Raw genomic sequence first — 23,017 nt, forward strand, 5'->3', positions numbered from 1 at the left:
TTATTCAGGTAGATCCTCTGTCCCCAAAGGACTAGTTACACCCTTCCTTGCACAGTGACATTATTTTGTATTAAACTATGGTGCCCACATACTGCAGGTTTCATTTGCTTATAAATTTCCCTGCAATCTGCCTTATTACTTTTTAGGAGCTCATTAAGATGACCCCTCTTCTGTTATGCACTGATGGGTTAATATTGAGTTTAAATATTTTCAGTGTTAACCATTGAAAGTCACGTAAAAGCTTTCATGGGAATGATTCATTTTTTATGTAGTAGTCCTAATTATTATGATTCTTTCTAAATAACACATACAAAAAAACAGAAAGAGGGCCTGTGCAAAGACACACAAGTGTCTGTGTGTCTGTAACAGACAGGAGTGTTTGGTGAAAGATCCCCATTTAGCAGGAGTCTTGTCATTAGACGCTGTCTTTATTTTCTTCTTAAAGACAATTAGTAAGTGTCTGACCTGATCTAACAGGCCAACACACTGAAAATTATGTAATCACAGCACGTATAAAGTCACTCCAGTGTTAAGATCATTTAAAAATAATTAACAAAATAATCATTTAATTTGTAGTCCAAGGTATAAAGTGCATAATAACAAGAGCAGGATTTCCTTCAAAAGTTACAGGCATTTTGTGTTGATAGTCAGTATTCTAAGATATACAGTACGAACTTAACTTAATTTGAGGACTGTGCAGTTTTCTAGAATTTAAAATTGCAGAATTTAAACAGGTTTTCTCTGTATGGAATGTGTCAAGGTTTGGTAATGAAAAGGCGTCAGTTGGGGTATCTGTCTGCTTTTGGAAGGCGAAATGGATGCCAATGGCCTGATGAAGCCTATGAAGGAGATACCAGCATTTGTCCCAGTAGTGTAATTCTTTTTGTCTGTTTCAGTCTGTTGCTTGGGATATTGAAACACCAGGGAAGTTTACAACATACTATACTCTATGTTGCAGTCAGTTTGGCATCTATATAATGTTTTTAGTCAACAGATGATCAGTATAAGACCTCAGTAAAGCCTGTTCGATCATCAGAAATCAGAGGCATTTGTCAGTATGGAACACGATACCAAGGTAAAACAGTATATGATATGAGCCATGCCCTGGGATTAGGAAATAGCTGGATCCTACCAGACTGACATGTCAGGGACTCGATCCTCTGCTCCTGGGGGTTTAAGGAAAGCCTTTCACAAAAGGTGGAGACGCTGGGGCCAAAAAAAGATTGTGCGCTTATAGAACTGAATCTGTTCACAAAACTGCCACGTACTGTACTGAGCTGACAGAGGTTACTGGAGGTGTTCCTCTAAACAAATGGTAATAGACTGAAGTCCTAGCACATCTCTAGGCGAGACTGGAGTGTACAGAGGTCATCTAGTGCCCTGGAGGGATTCTGAGTTTAGCTGAGAGGGTGAGACGCCAGTGAGCCAGGCCAGGGCTGGAGCGCACACAGCTGTACTGGAGACTCCCAGGACGGAGCAGTGATAGTCTACACACACGCTGTTCACTGAGCTGCGCTGTGAACAAGTGAGCTGGCAAACAAGCAGGCCTATCTGTGTCAGGTGTACTTGCGACCCGGCCTTTCTGTTCATCCATCACAGCGACTGAATCAAACACATTCTGTTTCAGGGCTTGTGCGTGACTGCCTGCGCTCTGCCTTCTTTACTTTTTCCTGGTATAATTCTTTCAAAACAAAGGAGGACACTGTCGATCAGCAAAACGGTTGAGTGAAGGGCTGTTGAAAACGTTGCGAACTGCTGTGATTAACTCAAAACTCAAAAGGCAATGCTTTTCCAAGTTTTCGATTTCCATAGAAGGCCTTTTTTTCTTTTGAATGTCAATTTTTTGGAAGACCCGATGTTGTATAAATCTTTCGCTTTTGTGAAAGAAATCCCCCTTTTGCTTGGCTGTGGACGTATTTTGGGGGGGGATCTCCGCTGTGACAGCAGACACCTCTCCAGGCATGAGCGCGCTGTGGTATCCACTTGCTCTGGGGGCAGGCAGAGTCTTTGAAAAAACAACCTGAAGGCAGGGCAGCCTCAATGAAAGGCACATCCTGAAGATCCAGCCTTTTTACATTAGTGGTCAGGGCACCATTAACTTGATATTTCCTTACAGAGCCTGCCAGGAGGCTAATGCATTTTCCCGTAAACTCTGAGTATCTTAAAAGGGAATGTGCAATGAATCTAGTGTCTAACAGAGTGCAGGAGTCACTGAGCCCTTGCAGGAAGGTCAGAGCTTTGCTGCTGTCTGCTGCCACACACTGGCACAGGCCCCTGCCTGGACTGTGTTTCCACTCCAGAAGGCTGCTGGCCAGGATTGGATGCTGGCAGTGGCTCAGATGTTCTCTGGGTACCTGGCACTCTAGGCTCCGCAGGGACAAGTCATTACATCTGCTAGGTATCACAAATCAATTGCAAAAGGAAAAACAAAATCTGGACTTCTCTTTTTTCCAAGCCCTGAAAGCAACAATAGTAATCAGAAAAAAAACAGTTGTTTTCCCCGTCAGAGTGTTCCAATCCTTTCCTTGCCAGAGCAGCTGGGGCAAAAAACATCACTGCTGTTTTAAAATGAGCAGCCTTGGTGTTTAACACACGTTCTCTACGAGCAACAGCTTTTCAGATTGCTCTAAAATACCAAAAGAAGTTGAAGTCATGCAGCGTATGGCTCATTCGGCTGATGGTGTGCATGTGAGTACATCATCCTTCATTAATTTGATGATTGATGTGGATTGTGAACATTGAACCTGTGGAAGACACTTCAAGAATGTAGGTCAGTGTTGAGGAGTGCACGAGTCAGGTATGAAACGGACACTGTGGTGCCAGATAGTGTGGTATTGAGCGTCACACAGATAATGAGCATGCTGCATAGGCAGAAGAGGTTTTTAATACCCTGAGAGCAGATTCTGGGTGCCTGGGTGGGTGCGTCTTTCAGTCAAGTAAGAAATCTGTCTCTAATGCTAGCTGGTGGTCATAAGGGTACCTTTGGCATTGCATCTGAGTGGTTACCTGGCCTACATGTAAAAAGAATACCACCCAGTGGCTCTATGACATTTTAAAGGCAGCTTTATTGACAAAACTGCAGTGAATTTATACTTTTTTGGTCTGTTGCTGGTTTTTGTTTTAAGTACATTTGTCTTCCTAGAAATGTAAAGAGCCTCACCCATGTCTTCAAAGACTTAAGACTTAGAAAACGTGCTGAGAGCTGAAATGAACTTTGTGAGAATACACATTAATAGTATAGATTCTTTGTGTAGAACTTTAATTGATTGTAAATTGAATTTTAGTAGAAGGGCTATTGAACACTTATTTATACAACTCAAGTGTTACTAAACAAACAGCCTACAATGTCTGAATTTATAAATTATAATATGGAACTGTATTCACTTCAAAAGCTCAAGGGAATTTTGGATGAATTTCTGGAGTGGCAGAAAAGTCTTGTGTCCATGCATGTCTCTTCCCAGCCTGGCTAAATGAAGGTTAAGTGGATTGTGAGGCTGGATTCCACAGCAAGGGGGGGACTCTCAGCTCCTGCGGTGCAGGGTGTTGCAGAGGCGGTAGTTAGCAGATTGACTTTAATAATCATCGTGCATATTTCATGTCTCCTGTCTGCTCTGTAAATTAGTAATAAGAACGTTTTTTTTCCTTGGTGATTCACAGTCAAGTATATATCTTCCCAGCGCCCGGCATTGGCTTCATTGAAGTCTGTAGTCTGCATGCAGGCTCTCTGCCTTTGAGGGAAGTCTGCTTCTGTCTCGTCTGTAGTGCCCTTGTGCCAGCGAGCGACAATCCCACTTGCACTCCAGTCTGACTGCCACTGAGGGTTCCCACTACACCGAGTCATTTCATCCTCATTTGTCAGGGTACTTAACATAACACTGCACAGGAAGGCTCCTGAAAAATAACAGTTGTGGGGCCGTTTTTTTGGTAAATTTCTTCTCAAGCCCATCTATCTGTCTTCCTTCCTAGCAATTTTTTTTTCTGGTCCGAGACAGGTAAGACAGGTAAATTCGTTGTACTGGTTAACATCTGTCATCAACTGCGCTGATCGATAGGGGAGCCCCCGTGAAAGTCACAAGGGAGTAGCATGTGTGGACACAATTAGAATACAGCTCTATGTACTGTACTGTATATCTGTGACACATGCTTTGTGCAAGGGTACAGATGGTGTCTTGTGGGATTCTTCCCTCTTCTTCTTGTAGACTGTTCAGTGGTTTCTGAGCTCTAGATGCCTCATGTAATTCCAGTTTACCCTGAAAATGTCCAATGGGGCACAAGTCCGGTGAGTAGGGCATTCATGGCATAACTGTCCTGTTCTCACATTGCAAGAAACCCTTTTTAACATGAGCAGCATGTGAATGTGTGCTGTCCTGCTTTAATGTCATGTGTGAATAACCTTGCACAAAGGGCAGTGAGGTCCCAGGACCGGTTCAATGTAGCGCCATGAAGTCAGGCTGCCATCACTCGTGTGGATTTCTGTAGCGACTAGTCACTTCTGCCAAGACCATTACATACTTGGACCATCAATGTTGCTGAGTTGCTGTGATTAGCTGTAATGACTTGCCAGGTTAGAAATTACTAGCTGTGAAAACCCCAGAGGGGGAATTAAAGTGCACTGATTCAGTCCAGCCTCCAACAAACTGTACTGACGGTATAAAAGGAGTTATTTTCTTGATAAGAGGGGCAAATTGGTTCCAATAGGTTTTTATTTCTTATATTTCTTTTATTTCTTAAGAAATATATATTTTTTTAATTTTTCTTTCACTTGGCTTGACATTCAGCAAGTTAAATCACTTCATCGCCTGTACCTAATTAACTATCACTAATGAGGTGATTCAGTGTTTATCCTATCAGTAAATGTTTCTCAAGTATGTCATGACCAGTCATGAGTGATCAATTATTCAAATGGTGCCAAAAATATTGAATCAATATCTAAAATTAGTATGCATTGTTTTTCTAAACCCATGGAGATATAATTACGTACCTGAACTTTAGAAAGATGTAAATATTTGTAACAATTTGTATCGGTGTCACAAGGATGGTGATAATTGTAAAAGTGTAGTTAAAGAAGATGAGTAGTCACTTTTTTCACTCTTCAAGATGAGAAGAAATCAGACAGATGGAATAGTAGAACCTCAAGCATAAAAGCACTGAATGCAAACAGGTAACGACATGAGTGATGCAGGTTTTCCTGTTGTGTGCTGTGATGCTCATCTCTCGTGTAAAAGTCATCAGTCTTGTATAATGAAGAGATCTCTGTAGGTTTGGATCCTTCTGTCACCTTCTGTTCCAGTAGAGTGTTTTGTGCAGGAATCGTCTTAACAAGGCTGTGCGGTTGAGCCGTGTCCTGTCTCTGTCTTCAGATGAAGAGGAGGAGGAGGAGGCTGAGCCCATGGCGCTGGGATCTCTGGAGAGGTTCTTCTCCGAGGAGGACTCCGTCAAACAGCACAAGAAGAAGAAACCTCGCAAGCCGAAGGAGGGCAAGACCCCCAAAGTGAAGAAGAGGAAGAAGGAGGTTAGACCACTGCCTTCCTCTTTGCAGCAGAACTAATAATATAGTATTTCTCTCGCTGTCTCGGGTTCATCTGTCAGGGTGGTGTGCAGAAATCTCTTGTTTAGCTTTTTTGAGCAGGCAAGCCAATAAAAGTCTGGAAATTCACAGGGGGAATGGACTTACAGTATGTGCAACATAGGAGTAGAAATAAGGATTTTAATCTGTCTTAATGTTTTTTATGTAAGTAAATTCTGCATGACCTGCAGGGAAGAAAATGATCATATTTAAAAAATACCCTTTGCTTCTACATTAGGGAATTCATACTGTGAACGGCATGCAATCACACCCATGCACACCACGTACTGGGTGGTTCTCTTGAACTTGATCTTCTTGCAGGTGCGATTTTCAGGGGAGGGAAAATTTTCAGTGTTTGTGCTAATGGATCAATTAGCATAACAGGCATGAAGAAAGATCTTGAAACATTTGCGTTGTCAACTTCTCAGTTACAAACAGGGAAATGCTGCCAAGGACAGTAAAAATCTGTGACTGCAGCAACAGCTTTGGTAGACGAAGACTGCACAAATGACATCTTCTGAATCATTTCAGCAGCCGGTGTGCAGCGTGCCTCCCAGAGTCAGGCACAGACCTGACGGCTGTGGAGTGGAAGGGGGAGCCCTCTGTATCTCAGGCAGACCCCCACGTAGATACAGAGACCACCCTCAGTGCAAGCCGATCCCCATGCTCTCTCATGTATTCTAGAGTTGTGTGGGATTTCAGTCTGATACCTTCTGTTTGAACTTGCCTTTTCAGTAAACCCTGAACAACTCTCTTCTGCCGAGCTGTGTTCATTAGCAGCTTTTTCAAAGAGATTCTGTAGAAAAACAAAACTGAAGCCGTGCTTTGCATTGAGCTGGGGGTGGAGCTGATCCAGCATCCTGAGCCCGCACCTTAAAATCTACCTATGAGCTGCCTTATCTGCATGTGCGATACACAGTATCTTGTAATTGAGGCATTTCTGAACAAAGGAATACTCCAGATCCACACAGCTTTGCATTTGATTCTCACTAAAGCTTCATTAGGGGACTTGATCCTGGGGCTTTTTTTGCGGGGACTTTAATAAGCTTTTAAACATGAATGCTGCTACGAATGATTTACACAAAATGTGTAAATGAAGGGTGGAATAGTGGCACGGCTGGCCGTGTAGCTGTCTCACAGATCTTGGGTGCTGGGTTAGATTCCGGACTGTGATCCATCTGTGTGGCATTGTTTTTGCATGTTCTGTCCGTGTTTGCTTGGATTTTCTCCAGTTCTTCTGATTTCCTCCGATATTCCAGAAACATGCCGACTGTGTTAATTGGTGCCTCTCAGTTGTCTGTCTGTGTGTGCCCTGCAATTGACTGGCATCCTATCCAGGGTATATTCCAGCCTAACATCTATAGGATGAAGCAACTCTGAATAATGGAGTCATAAATTAGGCTTTACACATTACCTCATCTGATATTGTTGCTTAATCACTGTCTGCAGCAAATAGGTAATACTAATCACCTGCTTCTATGGGTTGTGGTGGTTTGGAACAAGCAGCCAGCCATGTTGTTGGGTAGGTATAATGCACTAGTAAGATTTAGAAAAACCTGAAGTGTGTCACAGACGGTAAGTACGGTTGACCTCAGCACACAGATCTGTCTCTTGAACACTGAGGTTGAGATGCCCTTTCCACCACTAGGCTGGTAAATTCCCAGGTTGGCTCTGGCTGCTCATTTAGTGGGCTGGGATGTGCCAGCTTTCTGTTGCAGTCCAGTCCGTCCGTAGGATGTGTCCTCCTTCTCTTTTTCTGATAGCCGAGAGGAAGCAGGTAGAGTCTTGGGCACCACACTGTGGTAATGAAGACATTAGCTCTTTACGTGCAGACTGTAGGAAAAAGTGGAACATTTGACATTTTGATCCTGAGCTGGGTTTGGAAGTCACTGGGAAAGAGGTTGATTTATGTGAATAGTTTTGGCATTGCGATATGGAGGATTTAGGCAGAAGTTTTACTTCCTCTGATCATTATACAGTGCTAACAGGTTAGGCTGTCTAGAAAAAAGCCAGCAGTAACAACAATCTCATTGAGAGCATGAGCCATTTTGTTTAACAACATGAATATGAATTCCTGCTCAGGGACTATCAGCTTATTAATAATGCACTCCAGAGTGGCAGTAACCTTGAAAAGACTCTATGAAACAAACATCAATGCATCTAATTATTTTGCATTCAAGTAAATTGATATATCTGTAATTGTTATTCAGAGGAAGTTGTTTTAGGAAGTTTTCCACAACTTTAAAATCTGAAAAGTTGTTTTGATCGGAAATGCTTTCTAATTGTTTAATGTGTTTTTATCTCACCCTGATGATACTGCTTTCAAATGAAGTGGAAGTAGTTGCTGCCAAACTAAAATCTCAGTTAACTCAAAAGGCATTGCACTTCTTTTCTTTTTGTTAGAGAAAACGTACATAGAACTTTCCACTGCTACCAAATTTGCTCTGACTTCCATTCCACTGGTGAGGAATGGGAGGCAGGTGAGGCCTCTGATCAGTGACGCTCGCTGCAGCACAGGGAAGCCCTTGATCCTGTATGGATTCCCCCAGCTGCTGTAGCTCCGTTCCCTCGGTTTCTCACCCTCTGCCTGCCTGAGGCAGGCTGCCCTGTGGAATGCAGATGGAAAACCCCCTCGTCTCCATGCGAGCGTGACACATCCACTCACTTCTCTCTGCACGCTGTCTCTGCTGCCACCAGTCTGTCAACAGTCCGTTTTCTACTCAAGGACCAGTCCTGGAAAGGTGTTGTAGCTTCTAGGTGTTTATTGTTCGAGACCACGACCCATCCTCTGGTCTGTCGCAGGCGGTGCCAGTGAGAGCACCAGCTCGTCCTACACGTGCCCAGACAGAGTTGACCTAGCTGGGGGACTGCTAGCGCTACCCAGACTGCCTGGACCCTTTCCTCCACCTGGACTGGTTTTTCTTCTGTCCTCTCTCTTTGACTTCATGCTTCGAAATCCCTGGGTCTACATTTCAAAGTGGAGTATCGTGGCCCGCGCGGAGCAGGCAGCACAGAAGGGCACTGATTGGCTGCACGGTCACCTCTGCGTCTTCTGCACCCTCTCAGCCTCTGCAGCTGCTGCTGCAAAAGGCCTGGCCCTGTAATCAGTTCTAGGGTTTGAATTCTAGGGTTTAGTTAGGTCAGTCAGCCTTTGCAGGCACCCTCTGTCTTTTTGCTCAAGGGAACACCAGGGGTGTTGGTGAAATCAAAGCATGGGCAAGCTCTTTAAAGCATCGCCCTGTCTGATTCATTGCCCGTGGCATGGTGTGGAGTTGCAGGTGAGTCAGCCCTCCTCATCCTTTGATTGTAGCTGACAACTGGTGCCCAGGGCAGAGGAGGGACCCTGGCATACACATGGGCACCCCATGCCCCTGTTTGAACCCACCTGTTCATCTTGACCCCAGTGGCTGCGATTTTTCCGCCAGCAAAGACTTCGATGTAATTGAAAAGCGAAAATGTAATTACAAAATCTTAATTGGTTATTACCGTTTGAACGTGATTAAGCATAGATGTGAGCAGCAACGCAAGGGAATTTGAACATACGGGTTGCCCACATGCTCAGTGAAAATGTTTTATCCCGTCTCCATCTTATTTATGTATGATACTGGGTGTGCTGAACAAAGCACAGAAAAAAATAAATTCAGCTTTTAAAGCTGATCAATTCAAAAGGCCTGTCAAATAAACTGGCAGTTAGTGGCAGGTGAAATGTAAACCGCACTATACTGTTGTATGGAAAAATGCTTGTGAATCCACTGTTTGCTTGCTGTGCTTACAGCACCCCCCCACCTCCCCTTCCTGCACCCCCCTGTCGCCCCCCCCCAGGTTAGTAAATGAGAGTTGTCTAGACAGGCAGTAGTATACAGGCACTGCAACGATGGGCCTCCGCATAATAAGCTCGTTATGCAAACGTGTCTGATTGGGTGGTGCGTGCTCATTGGCTGCCAGGAAGAAGTCCAGACACTGTACAGTTCAGTAACCATGGCAACGCAGATGGGCGGCTTGTTGGGTTGGTGCTTTGCTGCAACATTAGCTGCTGCACTGTCTGAGCAGATCAGCACAGCATCACAGCTGCACTGTACCAGCCCAGTCTGCATAGGGCCCCCCCTTTTCCCACGCAGCACCCCGAGACTGGACACAGCACACAAGCCACCCTGCTGCCCGGCTTTTTAAAGTGCAAAAAAGAGAAAATATTCTTTTTAGTAACCGATTCCTTTTCTGTGTGTTTAAACACAATACAGAGATGTGTACGTTCATTTGCAAGTGTAAATGCTTGAATTGGCTGTTCGTTGGTGGGCTGCATTGCTGAGGGACTGTGTGCCCTGGTTTTGTGTTTCTAACAGCACAGTTGTCTGTAATTACCGAGAAAATATGGATGTGACTGTGTCATTGTTTCTCTGCCCTTGTCGACTGTACATCACTGCAAAACAGGGCTTTTATGAAACCGTTCAAGACAAAATAAAAAAGATAATAATGTCAAGTCAAAGTGTAAATTGGCAATGCAGAATTGCTCATTGTGTGATGCTTGAAAAAATACGTAATATTCACAGTTATTTTTCCAGTATAGTATCTCTGTCTGGAATTTTGTTTGTTCAGGCACAGATGCTGTTTCTTGTTCACTGTTTCGAAAGACAGTGCTGGAAAAATGACCTGATGTCTTCTTGCATGTGCGATCCTAAATTGCTAGATTTGTCCCTTTGAACTGCTGCAATTTCTTTTGGAAATGAGGCTAATAACTATGCTCTGGAGTAAAGAGATGTGATAATCATGTCATTAACAGACCAGAGGCCTGGAGCCAGTACTGTCAGTCCCCCACAGCTCTGCGTGCAGCCTGTCCATGCAGGGGCCAGGTGCCCTGGTCGGTCCTAAAGGCCGTCCCTGTGCCGCTCTGTGCTTCCTCTCTGTGCACCTCTGTGTTCTGCAGGGCGGGGGCAGCGACGCGGACGAGGCTTCGGAGCGCGAGGAAGGGCAGGCGGAGAAGTCGGAGAGCGAGGGCAGCGACTACTCGCCGGTCAAAAAGAAGAAGAAGAAGCCGAGGGAGAAGAAAGAGAAGAAAACCAAGCGCAGGAAGAAAGACGAGGAGGAGGATGAGGATGAAGACGTGAGTCTCAAGGTGAGACAGCGTCAGGAAGCCTGGAATGGGACAGGTGGGAAGGGTGGAGAAGGCAGCATTCCTCTAGAGCTTCCTCTTCTGTGTCAGCGGCTCTGTATGGGTGCTGGCGGTGATGTAAGTCCAGGGAAGAGTGTCCATCAAAGGAAATTAAATTCTAATTAGTCCATTCAATTCTCCAAGGCCCCCTCTCTGCACCAGCTGCAGCAGAAATGTATAAGGAGGCAAAATATGCCATCATTTAACTCTGGTGCTGTCTGATATTAAGGATTTGGGAGGGGAAGGCCCCCCTACCCCCTCAGTGAAGACTCCTGCCTTCATTCTGTCTGTGATCTCAGCGGACTGCCATATTGATTAGATTCAGGTTTGGGTGCGAAAATGTCATGGTGTATTTTGTGCAGAAAATTTGCGCTGCCTTTGTGACAATGTGATGTGCCGAACGGATTTTGAAGACTAATTGGCAGAGCTCGATTGTTGTGGGTGTTCTCTGAGGCCAGGGAACTTTCTAGTTGTGTGAAGTATTCTGAATCTCCTCGTCAATGGGCTGTGAGACCAAGTGAGGGTTCCTTGCATGTTGCTCTGATTTTTGCTTTTTGTACTTCCATTAACCTCCCCCCACTTCACACAGGAGCCCAAGTCTTCAGGACAGCTGATGCAGGAGTGGGGTCTGGAAGATGTGGACTATGCCTTCTCAGAGGAGGATTATCGCACCCTGACCAACTACAAGGCCTTCAGCCAGTTTCTGAGGTGAGCTGGGAGGCAGCAGGGCTGGCTGTCCAAGGATACACAGCCAGTTCTCCGTGTAAGTGTATGTTGCACAATACCATGGTGGGAATGATTAAGCATGCCAGTTGAATTCAGTGCTCTGCTGAAGATGACACTGGAAAACTGGTATTAAGAATACAGTTTGGAGTTGACAATATAATAAATTAATATTAAGAATAAAAGGAAGAAGATCCCCCAAGGCACATTTTGTCCTACATGGTCAGCTGGTAGAGATTGTTCGTTCCTAAACATTTCCTGGCGCAATCATGATTAATAATCAGTGTGATGTCAAAGTTAATAGTATAGTGAAAAACCATGATAGGGTATATTCTTTCACAGATAGCCAAGACATTTCAGTGCATGCCAGGAAATTATGATTCAGTTTTATGAGCTGTTATTGTTTTTTTAGGTTATCTGTTACAGCAGGCTTTGATCATATATTGCAAAATGCTAAACATCACCTAGAGAAAATTGTTAATTCAGCAACTATGCTTATAGGCTGTGATTTCCCAGTTCTCACACTGTATAGTGAGTGGTCTCATAGCCAGGCTGAGTCTGTTGCTGTTTATCAGTCTCATCTGGCCGTTTTAATCTTTTCCATCTGGGAGGCATTACAAATCTATTAAAATTAACAGTAGTCATGTTAGAAATGGTTTTAATCCTTTTGCGATGTAAATGGTTGTGTGCAACATTGAGTGCACTGTGCCTCCTGGCATGTAAGTGCTCTGTGTACTGTTTTTGTTTAAGTCCATACCATGATTCTCTCTGTCTGTTTTGCTTTTCTCCTGCCCCCTTACTCTCTTGCGTTCATGAACTCCTTTTTGACTTCTGACTCTGACTTGATCTTTCTTTTTCAATCATTCTGTGCTTCCTTCCCCCCCAACCTCCCTCACTCTCGTTTACTCTTCCTTCCTTTTCTCTCTCTTTCTCTGCATCCTCTTCTCAATCTCTTCTGCTGTCTCCTTCCCCTCTGTGTGTTTCTACTCCTGTTGTTCCTTCCTCCCTCTCCCTGCTTGTTCAGGCCTCTCATTGCCAAGAAGAACCCTAAGATCCCCATGTCCAAGATGATGACTGTGTTGGGTGCCAAGTGGCGAGAGTTCAGTGCCAACAACCCTTTCAAGGGCACCTCGGCCGCCGCCGCCGCCGCCGCTGTGGCCGCAGCCGTGGAAACGGTGACCGTGGCCCCGCCCGTCTCTGTCAGCAGCATGCAGCAGCCCTCACAGCCTGGGCCAATCAGAAAAGCCAAAACAAAAGAAGGCAAAGGTGAGGAGTACCAATCAGAGGAGACCTTGCTGTCACGTTACAGATACCCTCTCTTTTTCTATTTGACTTTTTTGACACTTTCGTTTTCTTTCAGCTTTATTTGAACTGCTTTTTAAGGATGATTTTAGAATAAACAGCAGAATGTTAAAAAAACTTTATCAAACCACATTTCTTGAATTTATTTCTGTGGCTCACATCTGGGACTGCATCAAGTCTTTTTCAACTGGTCAGTTAGCAGCAAACCAAGGTTCAGTAAGCACTGGAGAAAGCTACTCAGTTTATCTCATACCAGTTATCTTATGATAGGAATGATAGGGTTTCTGGAACGACTACTCCATTGTGTTCAGGCCTTATTCTTTCTGACTCAATGCTGTAAACTCCACAACATCAGTTTTACTGCTGAGCCGCTGGAAGGGCTTTCATTAGAAAGCCATGGGTTTAACACAGCAGTCTGTGCTCACTGTGTGTGCTGAGGCGGATGGCTCATTCAAGTGATTGCCAGTACTAGCCTCTGAGCTCCTGAGTGCCTCTGCCATTCCAGGGCCTGGGGTGAGGAGGAAAACCAAGAGCCTGAAGGAGGCCAAGAAGAAAGGGAAAGGCAAGAAGGTGAAACTGAAGATGGGGGCACAGAGTGGCAAGAGGAAAAAGGGCTCTTCGGTAAGGCAGGAGCTGGTCAGCACAGCGGCAGGGATCCTGATCAGGGACCGAGAACACAAATACAAGCATAGAAAAATATCCTTGTGTGTTCATCAGCCACAAAGACATCTGATTATGTCAAGAGGGAGTAGCTGGATGTGACCTGAATCTGAATGTTCTCTTATAGAATTTATTGTTATCGTACCTAGAAATTCTTGAAACCAATGGGATTCGTGGCTTCTTTCTTCAGCTAGCAGATACTGCATGTGCATGCACGAGGGATGTCGGTGTTCCTCTTGTGTGCTCGTGTGTTTGCTCCTGATCGGGCCTCTGGCCCCACTCTCATTCTCAGAGCGAGGAGGAGGATCGCGAAGAGTCTGACTTCGACAACGCCAGCATCCACAGTGCCTCTGTGCGCTCTGATGCTTCAGGGGCCCCCAAGAAGAAGGGGCGCAGGGGCCGGAAGAAGAAGAAAAGTAAGGGGGAAGCTCATAAAGCCATGAGGCCAGGGGCAATGGGAGCTTCCTAGTGACTTCCCAGTGGAAATCATGACTATAACAGTCTGTAACTGGAAATCTGATAGGCACAGAAATACCATCATATAGAAATTAAGGGGACAAAATAAGTAAATAATAGGATAAGGATCTTATGATGGTGAGGTAGAATGATTGTTGTGTAGTCTTGGGAAGAACACTACTCTGAGGAGCTGAGAGGTAGATTCTCCATTAGTGACAGTGGCACCCTTGATACTAACCCATTGAACCCTGTAAAAAGGGAATGAGATGCAGATGTGGAAGAATGGAGGGGCAGTGTTAAACTGATTTAAACAGCAGTCTGGAAAATAGAGACCATTCTAGCCGGAGCAACTGTTTTATATCCTTAAGTACACATTCTTAGAGCTGGATTTGAACTGTACCATAGACCAATTTAACATTCACATAATTATCACATTTTTCTAGTGTGAGAGTATTTCACCACTTTAAAAAAGGAATTAATTTTTTAGCATGATTTGCAGTCTGCCTTCTCGTGTTCTTCAGAACTGAATTCCAAAAGAATTTTCTTCCTTGCCTCTTGCGGTTACTGTAGGGGGGTTTAGCAGTGAAAACATCAGCAGAAACATTTGGTTTTGATGTATTCAAGAGAGTTTGAACTGTCATATGAAACTCTTTCCTCCTAGTTGAAGGAATGTCTAGTTTGGGGTTTACTGTTGCAAGCAGTGTGTACTGTATGGGAGCAGGATCACGAGTCCGGGAGTCTGCTGGGCAGGTGATTGCATGGTTGCTTGTGTTTTCTCGAGTTGAAGAAGGGGATGGCTATGAGACTGATCACCAGGACTACTGCGAGGTGTGCCAGCAGGGCGGCGAGATTATCCTGTGCGACACCTGCCCCCGTGCTTACCACCTGGTGTGCCTGGACCCCGAGCTGGAGAAAGCCCCCGAGGGCAAGTGGAGCTGCCCCCACTGTGTAAGAGAGCGGCGCCGTACACCCCTCCCCCTACAGGTCGAGATAAAACACATAATAATAATACATTAGACCTATATAGCTCTTTTCTGGACACTCCTCTCAAAGTGTTTGACAGGTAATGGGGACTCCCCTCCGACACCAGTGTGCAGCCCCACCTGGATGATGTGAACGGCCAGAGTGCACCAGTACACTCCCCACACACCAGCTCTCAGTGGGGAGGAGAACAGAGTGATGAAGCCAGTTCAGAGATGGGGATTATCAGGAGGCTATGTTTGGTAAAGGCCAGGGGGAAATCTGGCCAGGACACCAGAGTAACACCCTACACTTTTTGAGAAACGCCCTGGGATTTTTAATGACCGCAGAAAGTCAGGACCTCGGTTTTACGTCTCATACGAAGGACGGCGCATTTTTACAGTATAGCGTCCCTGTCACTATGCTGGGGCAGTAGGACACACACAGACAGCAGGGTGAGCACCCCCTACTGGCCCCTCTAATACTTCCAGCAGAAACCTTCGTTTTTCCCAGGAGGTCTCCCTTAGCTTCAGTGGGTTGCCAGTTGTGAATTGCAGGGTGATATGGCTGCTGGCACTACCTACACTGTGAAAGACAAGATTGCCGGTATCCACACACTGCAGGAGACAAACTTACTTATAATGTCTCAATAGTGCTTTTGTTCAGTAATAAAAACAGAAATGTACTTTACCCTAAGAGAAACAATCTTAAAACAGGCAGAAGCTGTATTGGGATTGGTACATTTTATACATGGAGCTTAAATCACCACTAAATGTCGATACCAGCTGTTTAAAGATGGTTGATTGTGAGAGGCTTTGGTGCTGACAAGTGCTGGTGGAATGTGGTGTGCGGACGTCTTGCAGGAGAAAGAGGGAATCCAGTGGGAGCCTAAGGAGGACGAGGAGGAAGAAGAGCCAGTGGGTGAGGAGGAGGACGATCACATGGAGTTCTGCCGGGTGTGTAAGGACGGAGGGGAGCTGCTGTGCTGTGACACCTGTCCTTCCTCCTATCACATCCACTGCCTCAACCCGCCCCTGCCTGAGATACCCAATGGAGAGTGGCTGTGCCCTCGCTGCACGGTGAGTAACATGTCCTCCATCCAATCACAGCCAGCCCTGGTCTGTGACACGTGCGAGCGAGCTCATTCAGTGCGGAGTGTCTGCTCTTCCACTGAAGCACAGCTCATTGTTTCTAATGGAAATATATGGCATGCTTAGGCTAGGCTTGTATAATGTAATAGTCTTCCTTGTGACTAAGGACTGCTTAAGAAAACAGTTCTGAATTTTCCCACAAATGCCTATGTATTTTGCCACCTTGCTTTTTATTTTATGAAAAAAGTATCTAGTAACCACTGTGTATGTAACATGACTTTGAGATGTTTCAATTTCATGAATATAAATTTGATCACCTTGACCTACTGTTTGTGTGCCCTTAGTGTCCTTCAGTCTCTCCTGTTTGTGATCTGTTTTCTTCTCCTTCTGTTCCTGTCATTGCCAGTGCCCCCCTCTGAAAGGAAAAGTGCAGCGAATACTGCACTGGACATGGGGGGACCCCCCCTTGCCTCCTGAGCCCCCCGCAGGCCCTGATGGGGAACCCACATCCCAGCTGGCCAAACCCCCCCTGAAGGGCCACCCTGAGAGGGAGCTGTTTGTGAAGTGGGCCGGTCTCTCCTACTGGCACTGCTCCTGGGTCACTGAGCTACAGGTGAACTGCTGATCCGCCTGTCTCTGGTCCAAACAACTCCGTTAACTACTCAATAAGTCATCACGACAGCATTTTACTAGTTCATATGAGCATTTGGAACGTTTCTTATTAAGCACGCAACATGAGTTTGTTTTTAATTTGTGTGTTGTATACATTAGCTGACCATGTTTTTTGCTTGTAGCTAGGCTTGTGCCTTTTTGAGAGCGCAGAAATAACTGTAACTAAATGGCCCTCTTAATGTCCTTTTTGAAAACCACTTTTGATACATATTCATTGCATTATTGGCCTATATTGAGAGACTGAGAGGATGGTGTGGAGTATTTTGTGTGATATTTTCCAGTTAATACGTTTAATTAAGTATGACATTTTTGATTTTTATATTTAAATTAGCCATGCACCATTTCCTTTAGTTGTATAGGGAGAGAAGTTTGTTGTTTTGCATTTCTGATTTTTACCCTAAATATAGCACTCTCGTCTTATTGCGTTCCAAGAATCTGAATCCATGATACTATGATTTTATCTCCAGCCAATAGAAAGCAAATTGTTCAAGTGCTATGGCATGTTAGATGGCTGAATGACGTAAATTTGGAACTTATGAGAAACACTTCAGATTGAAAGGTTCGTCTTTATTTCGGGCTGCAATTTCTGCACATCTGGTATCTAAATGTTGAAAGGGAGGAAAGCTAAATATAAGTCAGCAGATTGTGACAGAAGACCTTGAAGTTAGTGTGTTCCCAACCTTTGGAGTACAGAGACAGTGGTCAGTCATACCTACACCCTGCCCCTGTCCTCATAGGCAAATAATTGTGAAGGAAATAAATGATTTTACAGCATGATTTATTGTGAATGATGCCAGCCCCAGGGTAGGTTACATGAAGGCAGCCCATTGATTTAGAATCCCTAATGTTCAGCCACATGGGCCTCAAATCTAGAAATGTGCAAGTTAGCCCCAGGTAGAGAAGTCAGCACACTGGTTATAGGTCATTAATTTCAAGGAACTAGCTTGCCTGCATTGGTTTTAGCTTTGCTAATATCATTAATTACAATAATTCTTCACATTTCTGTGGCACATTTTATCCTTAAGGATCCCAAAGCACATTACACATAGGAGGGGACCCACTTTATCTGCCATTGTAATGTGGCACCCTCCAGGGTGAGAAATTAATTCACCATTTGAACTGAGAGCGAATTTAGATGGCACGATTGTGCTAGCCCAGAGCAGAATTTGTCCAGGACGGCAGTGTTAACACCTCAGCTCTTGATAGGCGCTCTCAAACGTACATCCTATGAGATCTTTAATAACCACATAGTCAGATTTGCGGTTTAACATCTCATTTGAAGGCCAGCAGTCCCTACAGCACAGTGTCTCTGGTTATGATACTGTGCCACTGGTTTGAAAATACTGATCCAGATGGAAGAGCACCACCTACTGCGGCTCACAGCAACACCACTCATAGCTGCAACCTGGTTTTCCTTAGAGGTCTCCCATCCCAGTACCAACCAGGCCCAGCCTTGCTGAGCTTTTGGGATCTGACCCCTAGGCTGGCAGTACTCCTGCTTCTCAAGATTCAGCGTTTGTTCTGAGTCGGTATTGGTGCCTCTGACAGATAGACAGGCTGGGCTGAGCCTGTCGCGTCCAGGCGTGTAAGAGAAGGGGCTTCACTGGCTGCCTGTCTGTCTCTCTGCCTGCCCCTGCTGCACAGCTGGAGCTGTACCACACAGTGATGTACCGCAACTACCAGCGCAAGAACGACATGGACGAGCCGCCGCCTTACGACTACGGCTCCGGGGACGAGGACATGAAGAGCGAGAAGAGGAAGAGCAAAGACCCGCAGTACGCGGCCATGGAGGAGCGTTTCTACCGCTACGGCATCAAGCCAGAGTGGATGATCATCCACCGGATCCTGAACCACAGGTAGAGCAGACCTCCTGCCTCTTCCCAGGGCTTGGCCTCTGCAGCCCCTTCAGCCCCTGCTGAAGAGCTATGTGGCACCAGGCTTAATGAAGCAATTACAGAGCCATTAGGTGAATGGAGGAGTGGTGGGTCTGACGTTGCAATGGAATGGAAAGAAAATCAGTCCCAGGTCACTGCTCAGGGCTGGCAGTCTGCTCTGGGGAAAAGTACCAGCACCGTAGAAATGGGGTGTTAACAAAAGTTGCAATTAAGTAATTTGTGCCTCACAAGAGCGTATTGAGATTAAAAGCACAGCTTAAGAATGTTAAGGTCACAAACCAAAAGAAGTCATTGGACACATCTTGATTGTTTGCTAACAGCTTATCCAAACATTTCTTCTAAGATCCCAGGAAGTCTGTGTCTGAGACAGTTTGTAAAAGGAATTGCCAGTCCCAATCTCTTCCTCTTAAGTTCCATTAATTTCCTTAATTTGATTTTTTTTAAATCATTTTTTCTTTGTTGTTGCGGAGGTCCACTGGGTTGACGTCGTTTGTACCTTTCATTATTAGGAATGCTTATACAAGAACCCCCACATTGGGGGGTACAGCATTGACTTTTTTCTGTTTAGTGTGGTAGATTTTTATACCAGTACTTCATTGTACCTTTGCATTCTTCAATATAAAAGAAAAGGCTAGACTGTCCTCCTGACTTTGTGCTTATCTCTCTTGCTGTGTGTGTGCAAGTTTTGATAAGAAGGGAGATGTTCACTACCTGATAAAGTGGAGGGACCTGCCTTATGACCAGTGCACCTGGGAGGTCGATGACTTTGACGTTCCAGAGTACGAAAACTTCAAACAAGCCTACTGGGACCACAGGTGAGCTGGCCTACTGCAGACCTACTGCACGTCTTACTTTGCCATACGACGGGAAGAGCAGAGTAAAATGGGATAAAACGTAATGAAATCACGGTAGCAGGCATGACAAAGCAGGATACCTCCATTGTAGAAGAATGGTAAAGGTGTGTGCAAAGTGCAAAAATGCACTGTGTTTAAAAAAGATAGATGTCTAAGTGAGATTTGTGCATAAGCAGTACATTAATAACCACCTCAGGATGCTGTTTAAAATGTGATATAATGTCGAGCCAATTGTGCTCACCACTGAAACAGGTGATGTAAAAAGGTGCTCTGAGAGCTGACTGTTTAGATCCTCTTCTTGCTCAGTGTGAGCAGTCAGCATTGTGCCGAGCTCTCAGCCAGAGCGATGTCTGTGTCTCTCAGTGACGATCCCCGTGTGTAAAGTCTGCCTGGTGCTCTCACAGGGAGCAGATGCTGGGGGAGGACATCAGGCCCCTGGGAGTGAGGATGGGGAGGAAAGCCAAGGGTGAAGAGAAGCGGGAAAGGCCCCCCGACACCCCCATCGTCGACGTGAGTGAGCACCACCAGGGGGCGCTGCCACGTGGCAGACGTGGCAAACGTGGCAAAAACAAGACGAGAATCATCTTTGTAGAAAATGCAATTGTAGAAAATGGATTGAGATTTAGAGGGACTGTGAAAACCTGATTCATTTGTCTTTATTGGCGCTCTCTTCTTCCCTGTCACCAGCCAACCATCAAGTTTGACAAGCAGCCCTGGTATATTGATGCCACTGGGGGTACCCTGCACCCCTACCAGCTGGAGGGGCTGAACTGGCTGCGCTTCTCCTGGGCTCAGGGTACCGACACCATCCTGGCAGACGAGATGGGGCTGGGCAAGACTGTACAGACCATTGTCTTCCTCTACTCGCTGTATAAGGAGGTGGGCTTAGGGGTCAAGCCTCTTGTGTTTCACGCATCTCCTTGCCTGTAGCTTCTGCATTGACATTGGTATACTGTAAGTGCAGAATTGTTATCTTCTGACTAGCTGACAATGTCTGTATTCACTTCAAAGGTATGCATGTTCTTGTTTCTTGCTTCCACTTATGTAGATACCAAAACAGATTGATATACATTATATGGGGATGACCTTGTAAAATAGATATAACTAGTACTATACAACCAATACTATTACTATACTACTACTATAATACAACAGTTAAAACTTACCATAACAGTAAAAGTTGAAACTGCAAGTATATTAAAGGTAGCCAAGCTTTCTTTCATCTTAATCAGCTTCTATAGGACATAAAAAAGATTCCATATTATAATAAAGGATTTCTGTTTCACCACCTGTCTTTGTTGTTGGAATGCTGTGGGCATAGTGTAAGTGCTGTACATGGTGGCAGAACCTTATTGAAAAGACACTGTGATCCAGCATGTAAACTTATGATGGTTTTTTTCTGTGGGCCTCTCAGGGTCACTCGAAGGGCCCCTTCTTGGTGAGCGCCCCTCTTTCCACCATCATTAACTGGGAGAGAGAGTTCGAGATGTGGGCCCCTCACTTCTACGTGGTGACGTACACGGGGGACAAGGACAGTCGCGCTGTGATCCGCGAGAACGAGTTCACCTTCGAGGACAGTGCCATCAAAACCGGCCGCAAGGTTTTCCGCATGAAGGTGGGCAGCCTGGAGCAGAGCTTCTTTCGTTGTAACAGAATTCAGGAAAGCCCATCCTGACTGGTGCCTAATGTGAAAGTTGCTTCTTTCCACTTTTTTGGCAGAAGGACACACCCATTAAGTTCCATGTGCTGCTGACATCATACGAGTTGATTACCATTGACCAGGCCATTCTGGGCTCCATCGACTGGGCCTGCCTTGTGGTGGATGAGGCTCACCGCCTCAAGAACAACCAATCAAAGGTAGGGCATATTTACAGGCAGCCAATCGCATGACTTCGTGACAGTGTGACGGCTTGCCACCTGGTTTTTCATGGACAGTTAAAGGATGCAGTTACAACTACTGTATATGGTCAAGTGATCTACAAGTAAGTTACTGGGCTCTCATAATTTTGTAGCCTGTTACAGAGTTTTGTAAATTAGACACAGCTAAATAACAATGAAGAAGATAACTTCTAAATTTTGTAGCTGCAAAATACTTAGGTAATGTAAATTATTGAGAACAGTTTCACGTATGTAATTAAACATAGTTCAACTTGACAGTGCATTCTGTCAAGTTCAGCTAGTTTCAGAGCCACTGTCTCCAAGTGTCTTGCAGGTAGCCTTGCTTGCTTGAGTTAAGCAGTTCAGTATTTCACTGTATCCCACAGTTTTTTCGAGTTCTTAATGGCTACAAGATCTACTACAAGCTGCTGCTGACAGGAACCCCTCTACAGAACAACTTGGAAGAGCTGTTTCACCTGCTCAACTTCCTCACACCAGAGCGCTTCAAGTAAGACTATGGTTATCTTTCTTTTTGCTGGGGACCATGCCTTTTCTGTTCCTGCTCCATTGTTATGGAATGCCTTTCTTCTGAATCTTCGAGAGACAAATGACTCTGTTTAAATATAAACTCAAAACACACCTTTTTAATGGGGCATCTGTTTGTCCTGCATTCTAACCTGTATGTTCTTGTTTATTTTTTCTTTCACTTTTTATATATCTTTTTTGTCTTTTTCTTTATCGCTATGTACACGGGTTTGGAAAGGCACTTTATAAATAAAGGTTACTAGTCTTAAAGAGAAAAGACTACCAGTGGAGCTGAACCAGAATCCTCGAAGGTAGTTAAAAAAACAGTGGTATCAATAGAGAAACATGAACCGAAGGTCACAAAGGTCATTACATAGAAGTGCATTTCAATTTTAGAATAAGGGGCACAAAGGATTATGGGAGTATACAAGAAGCTATCCATGCTTTTTGTTGAAACTGAAACCCTGGCTTCTTGAAAGATACTGCTGGATTAAATCGTTAGATCAATGGGCTAACGATTGCCGGTTGCTTGCCTAAATAGGCTCCAGCTCCCCCACGACCCTGAATTGGATAAAACGGTTAGAAATGGGATGGACAGATTCGTGCTTGCTCTGTCCTGCAGCTGCACCTTTTAAGCCAAACTACCAGGCAGGCTAGAAGGGTGAAATGGTTTGCTCTCTTTTATACCCTTTCTTATGTTCTCATGTTCTTATGTTCTTAACATGACAAGCATCATGTGTTGTTAGCTGTGATCATCTTGCAGTAGCTTCCTGAATAGCTGATCTGATTTGCCAGTCAGCTGTTTTTTGACATTGAGTCTGACATGTCCAGTGTCTTTAGCTTGTCACATGTGTCTGCACAGTAACCTGGAAGGTTTCCTGGAGGAGTTTGCTGACATCTCCAAGGAAGACCAGATCAAGAAGCTCCATGATCTGCTGGGGCCTCACATGCTGCGCCGGCTGAAGGCGGATGTCTTCAAGAACATGCCAGCCAAGACAGAGCTGATCGTCAGGGTGGAGCTCAGCCCCATGCAGAAGTGAGTGACCACATGTTCACATCAGGGGCATCTCTGCCAGCGCCGTTCTGTTTCTGAATGTATAAAGGGGACCTAAACATGTTTACATTTGAGTTGCTGTATGATGAAAAAGAGTTGCAAAGCTACATTCCTGTTTCCGAAGTATGAAGCAGCTTTACATTAGCTTGAATATCCTTTGTTCGCTCTCCAAATGAGCTAAATTGGCCAAATAGCCACATCTCACTTGTAACTCCTATTATGTACTAAGTGTCTT

General features: G+C 44.9%; 1 protein-coding gene across 1 annotated transcript in view; it reads left to right on the forward strand.

The window, feature by feature from the left end:
- Positions 1 to 23,017, forward strand: part of chd5 (chromodomain helicase DNA binding protein 5) — a 45,911-nt gene that overhangs the window by 3,931 nt on the left and 18,963 nt on the right. The window contains exons 2-18 of the mRNA XM_088938350.1: positions 5,361 to 5,512; positions 10,488 to 10,676; positions 11,302 to 11,420; positions 12,460 to 12,701; positions 13,243 to 13,358; positions 13,690 to 13,813; positions 14,641 to 14,801; positions 15,677 to 15,892; positions 16,311 to 16,517; positions 18,221 to 18,432; positions 19,155 to 19,286; positions 19,730 to 19,835; positions 20,013 to 20,204; positions 20,740 to 20,940; positions 21,045 to 21,182; positions 21,590 to 21,711; positions 22,591 to 22,764. Coding sequence (XP_088794476.1) covers positions 5,361 to 5,512; positions 10,488 to 10,676; positions 11,302 to 11,420; positions 12,460 to 12,701; positions 13,243 to 13,358; positions 13,690 to 13,813; positions 14,641 to 14,801; positions 15,677 to 15,892; positions 16,311 to 16,517; positions 18,221 to 18,432; positions 19,155 to 19,286; positions 19,730 to 19,835; positions 20,013 to 20,204; positions 20,740 to 20,940; positions 21,045 to 21,182; positions 21,590 to 21,711; positions 22,591 to 22,764 — 2,803 coding nt within the window. The remainder of the gene's footprint in view (positions 1 to 5,360; positions 5,513 to 10,487; positions 10,677 to 11,301; positions 11,421 to 12,459; positions 12,702 to 13,242; positions 13,359 to 13,689; positions 13,814 to 14,640; positions 14,802 to 15,676; positions 15,893 to 16,310; positions 16,518 to 18,220; positions 18,433 to 19,154; positions 19,287 to 19,729; positions 19,836 to 20,012; positions 20,205 to 20,739; positions 20,941 to 21,044; positions 21,183 to 21,589; positions 21,712 to 22,590; positions 22,765 to 23,017) is intronic.

The sequence above is a fragment of the Atractosteus spatula genome, chromosome 20 (genome assembly GCF_055471065.1).
Source record: "Atractosteus spatula isolate fAtrSpa1 chromosome 20, fAtrSpa1.hap1, whole genome shotgun sequence".
In the NCBI taxonomy this organism is placed as follows: domain Eukaryota; kingdom Metazoa; phylum Chordata; class Actinopteri; order Semionotiformes; family Lepisosteidae; genus Atractosteus; species Atractosteus spatula.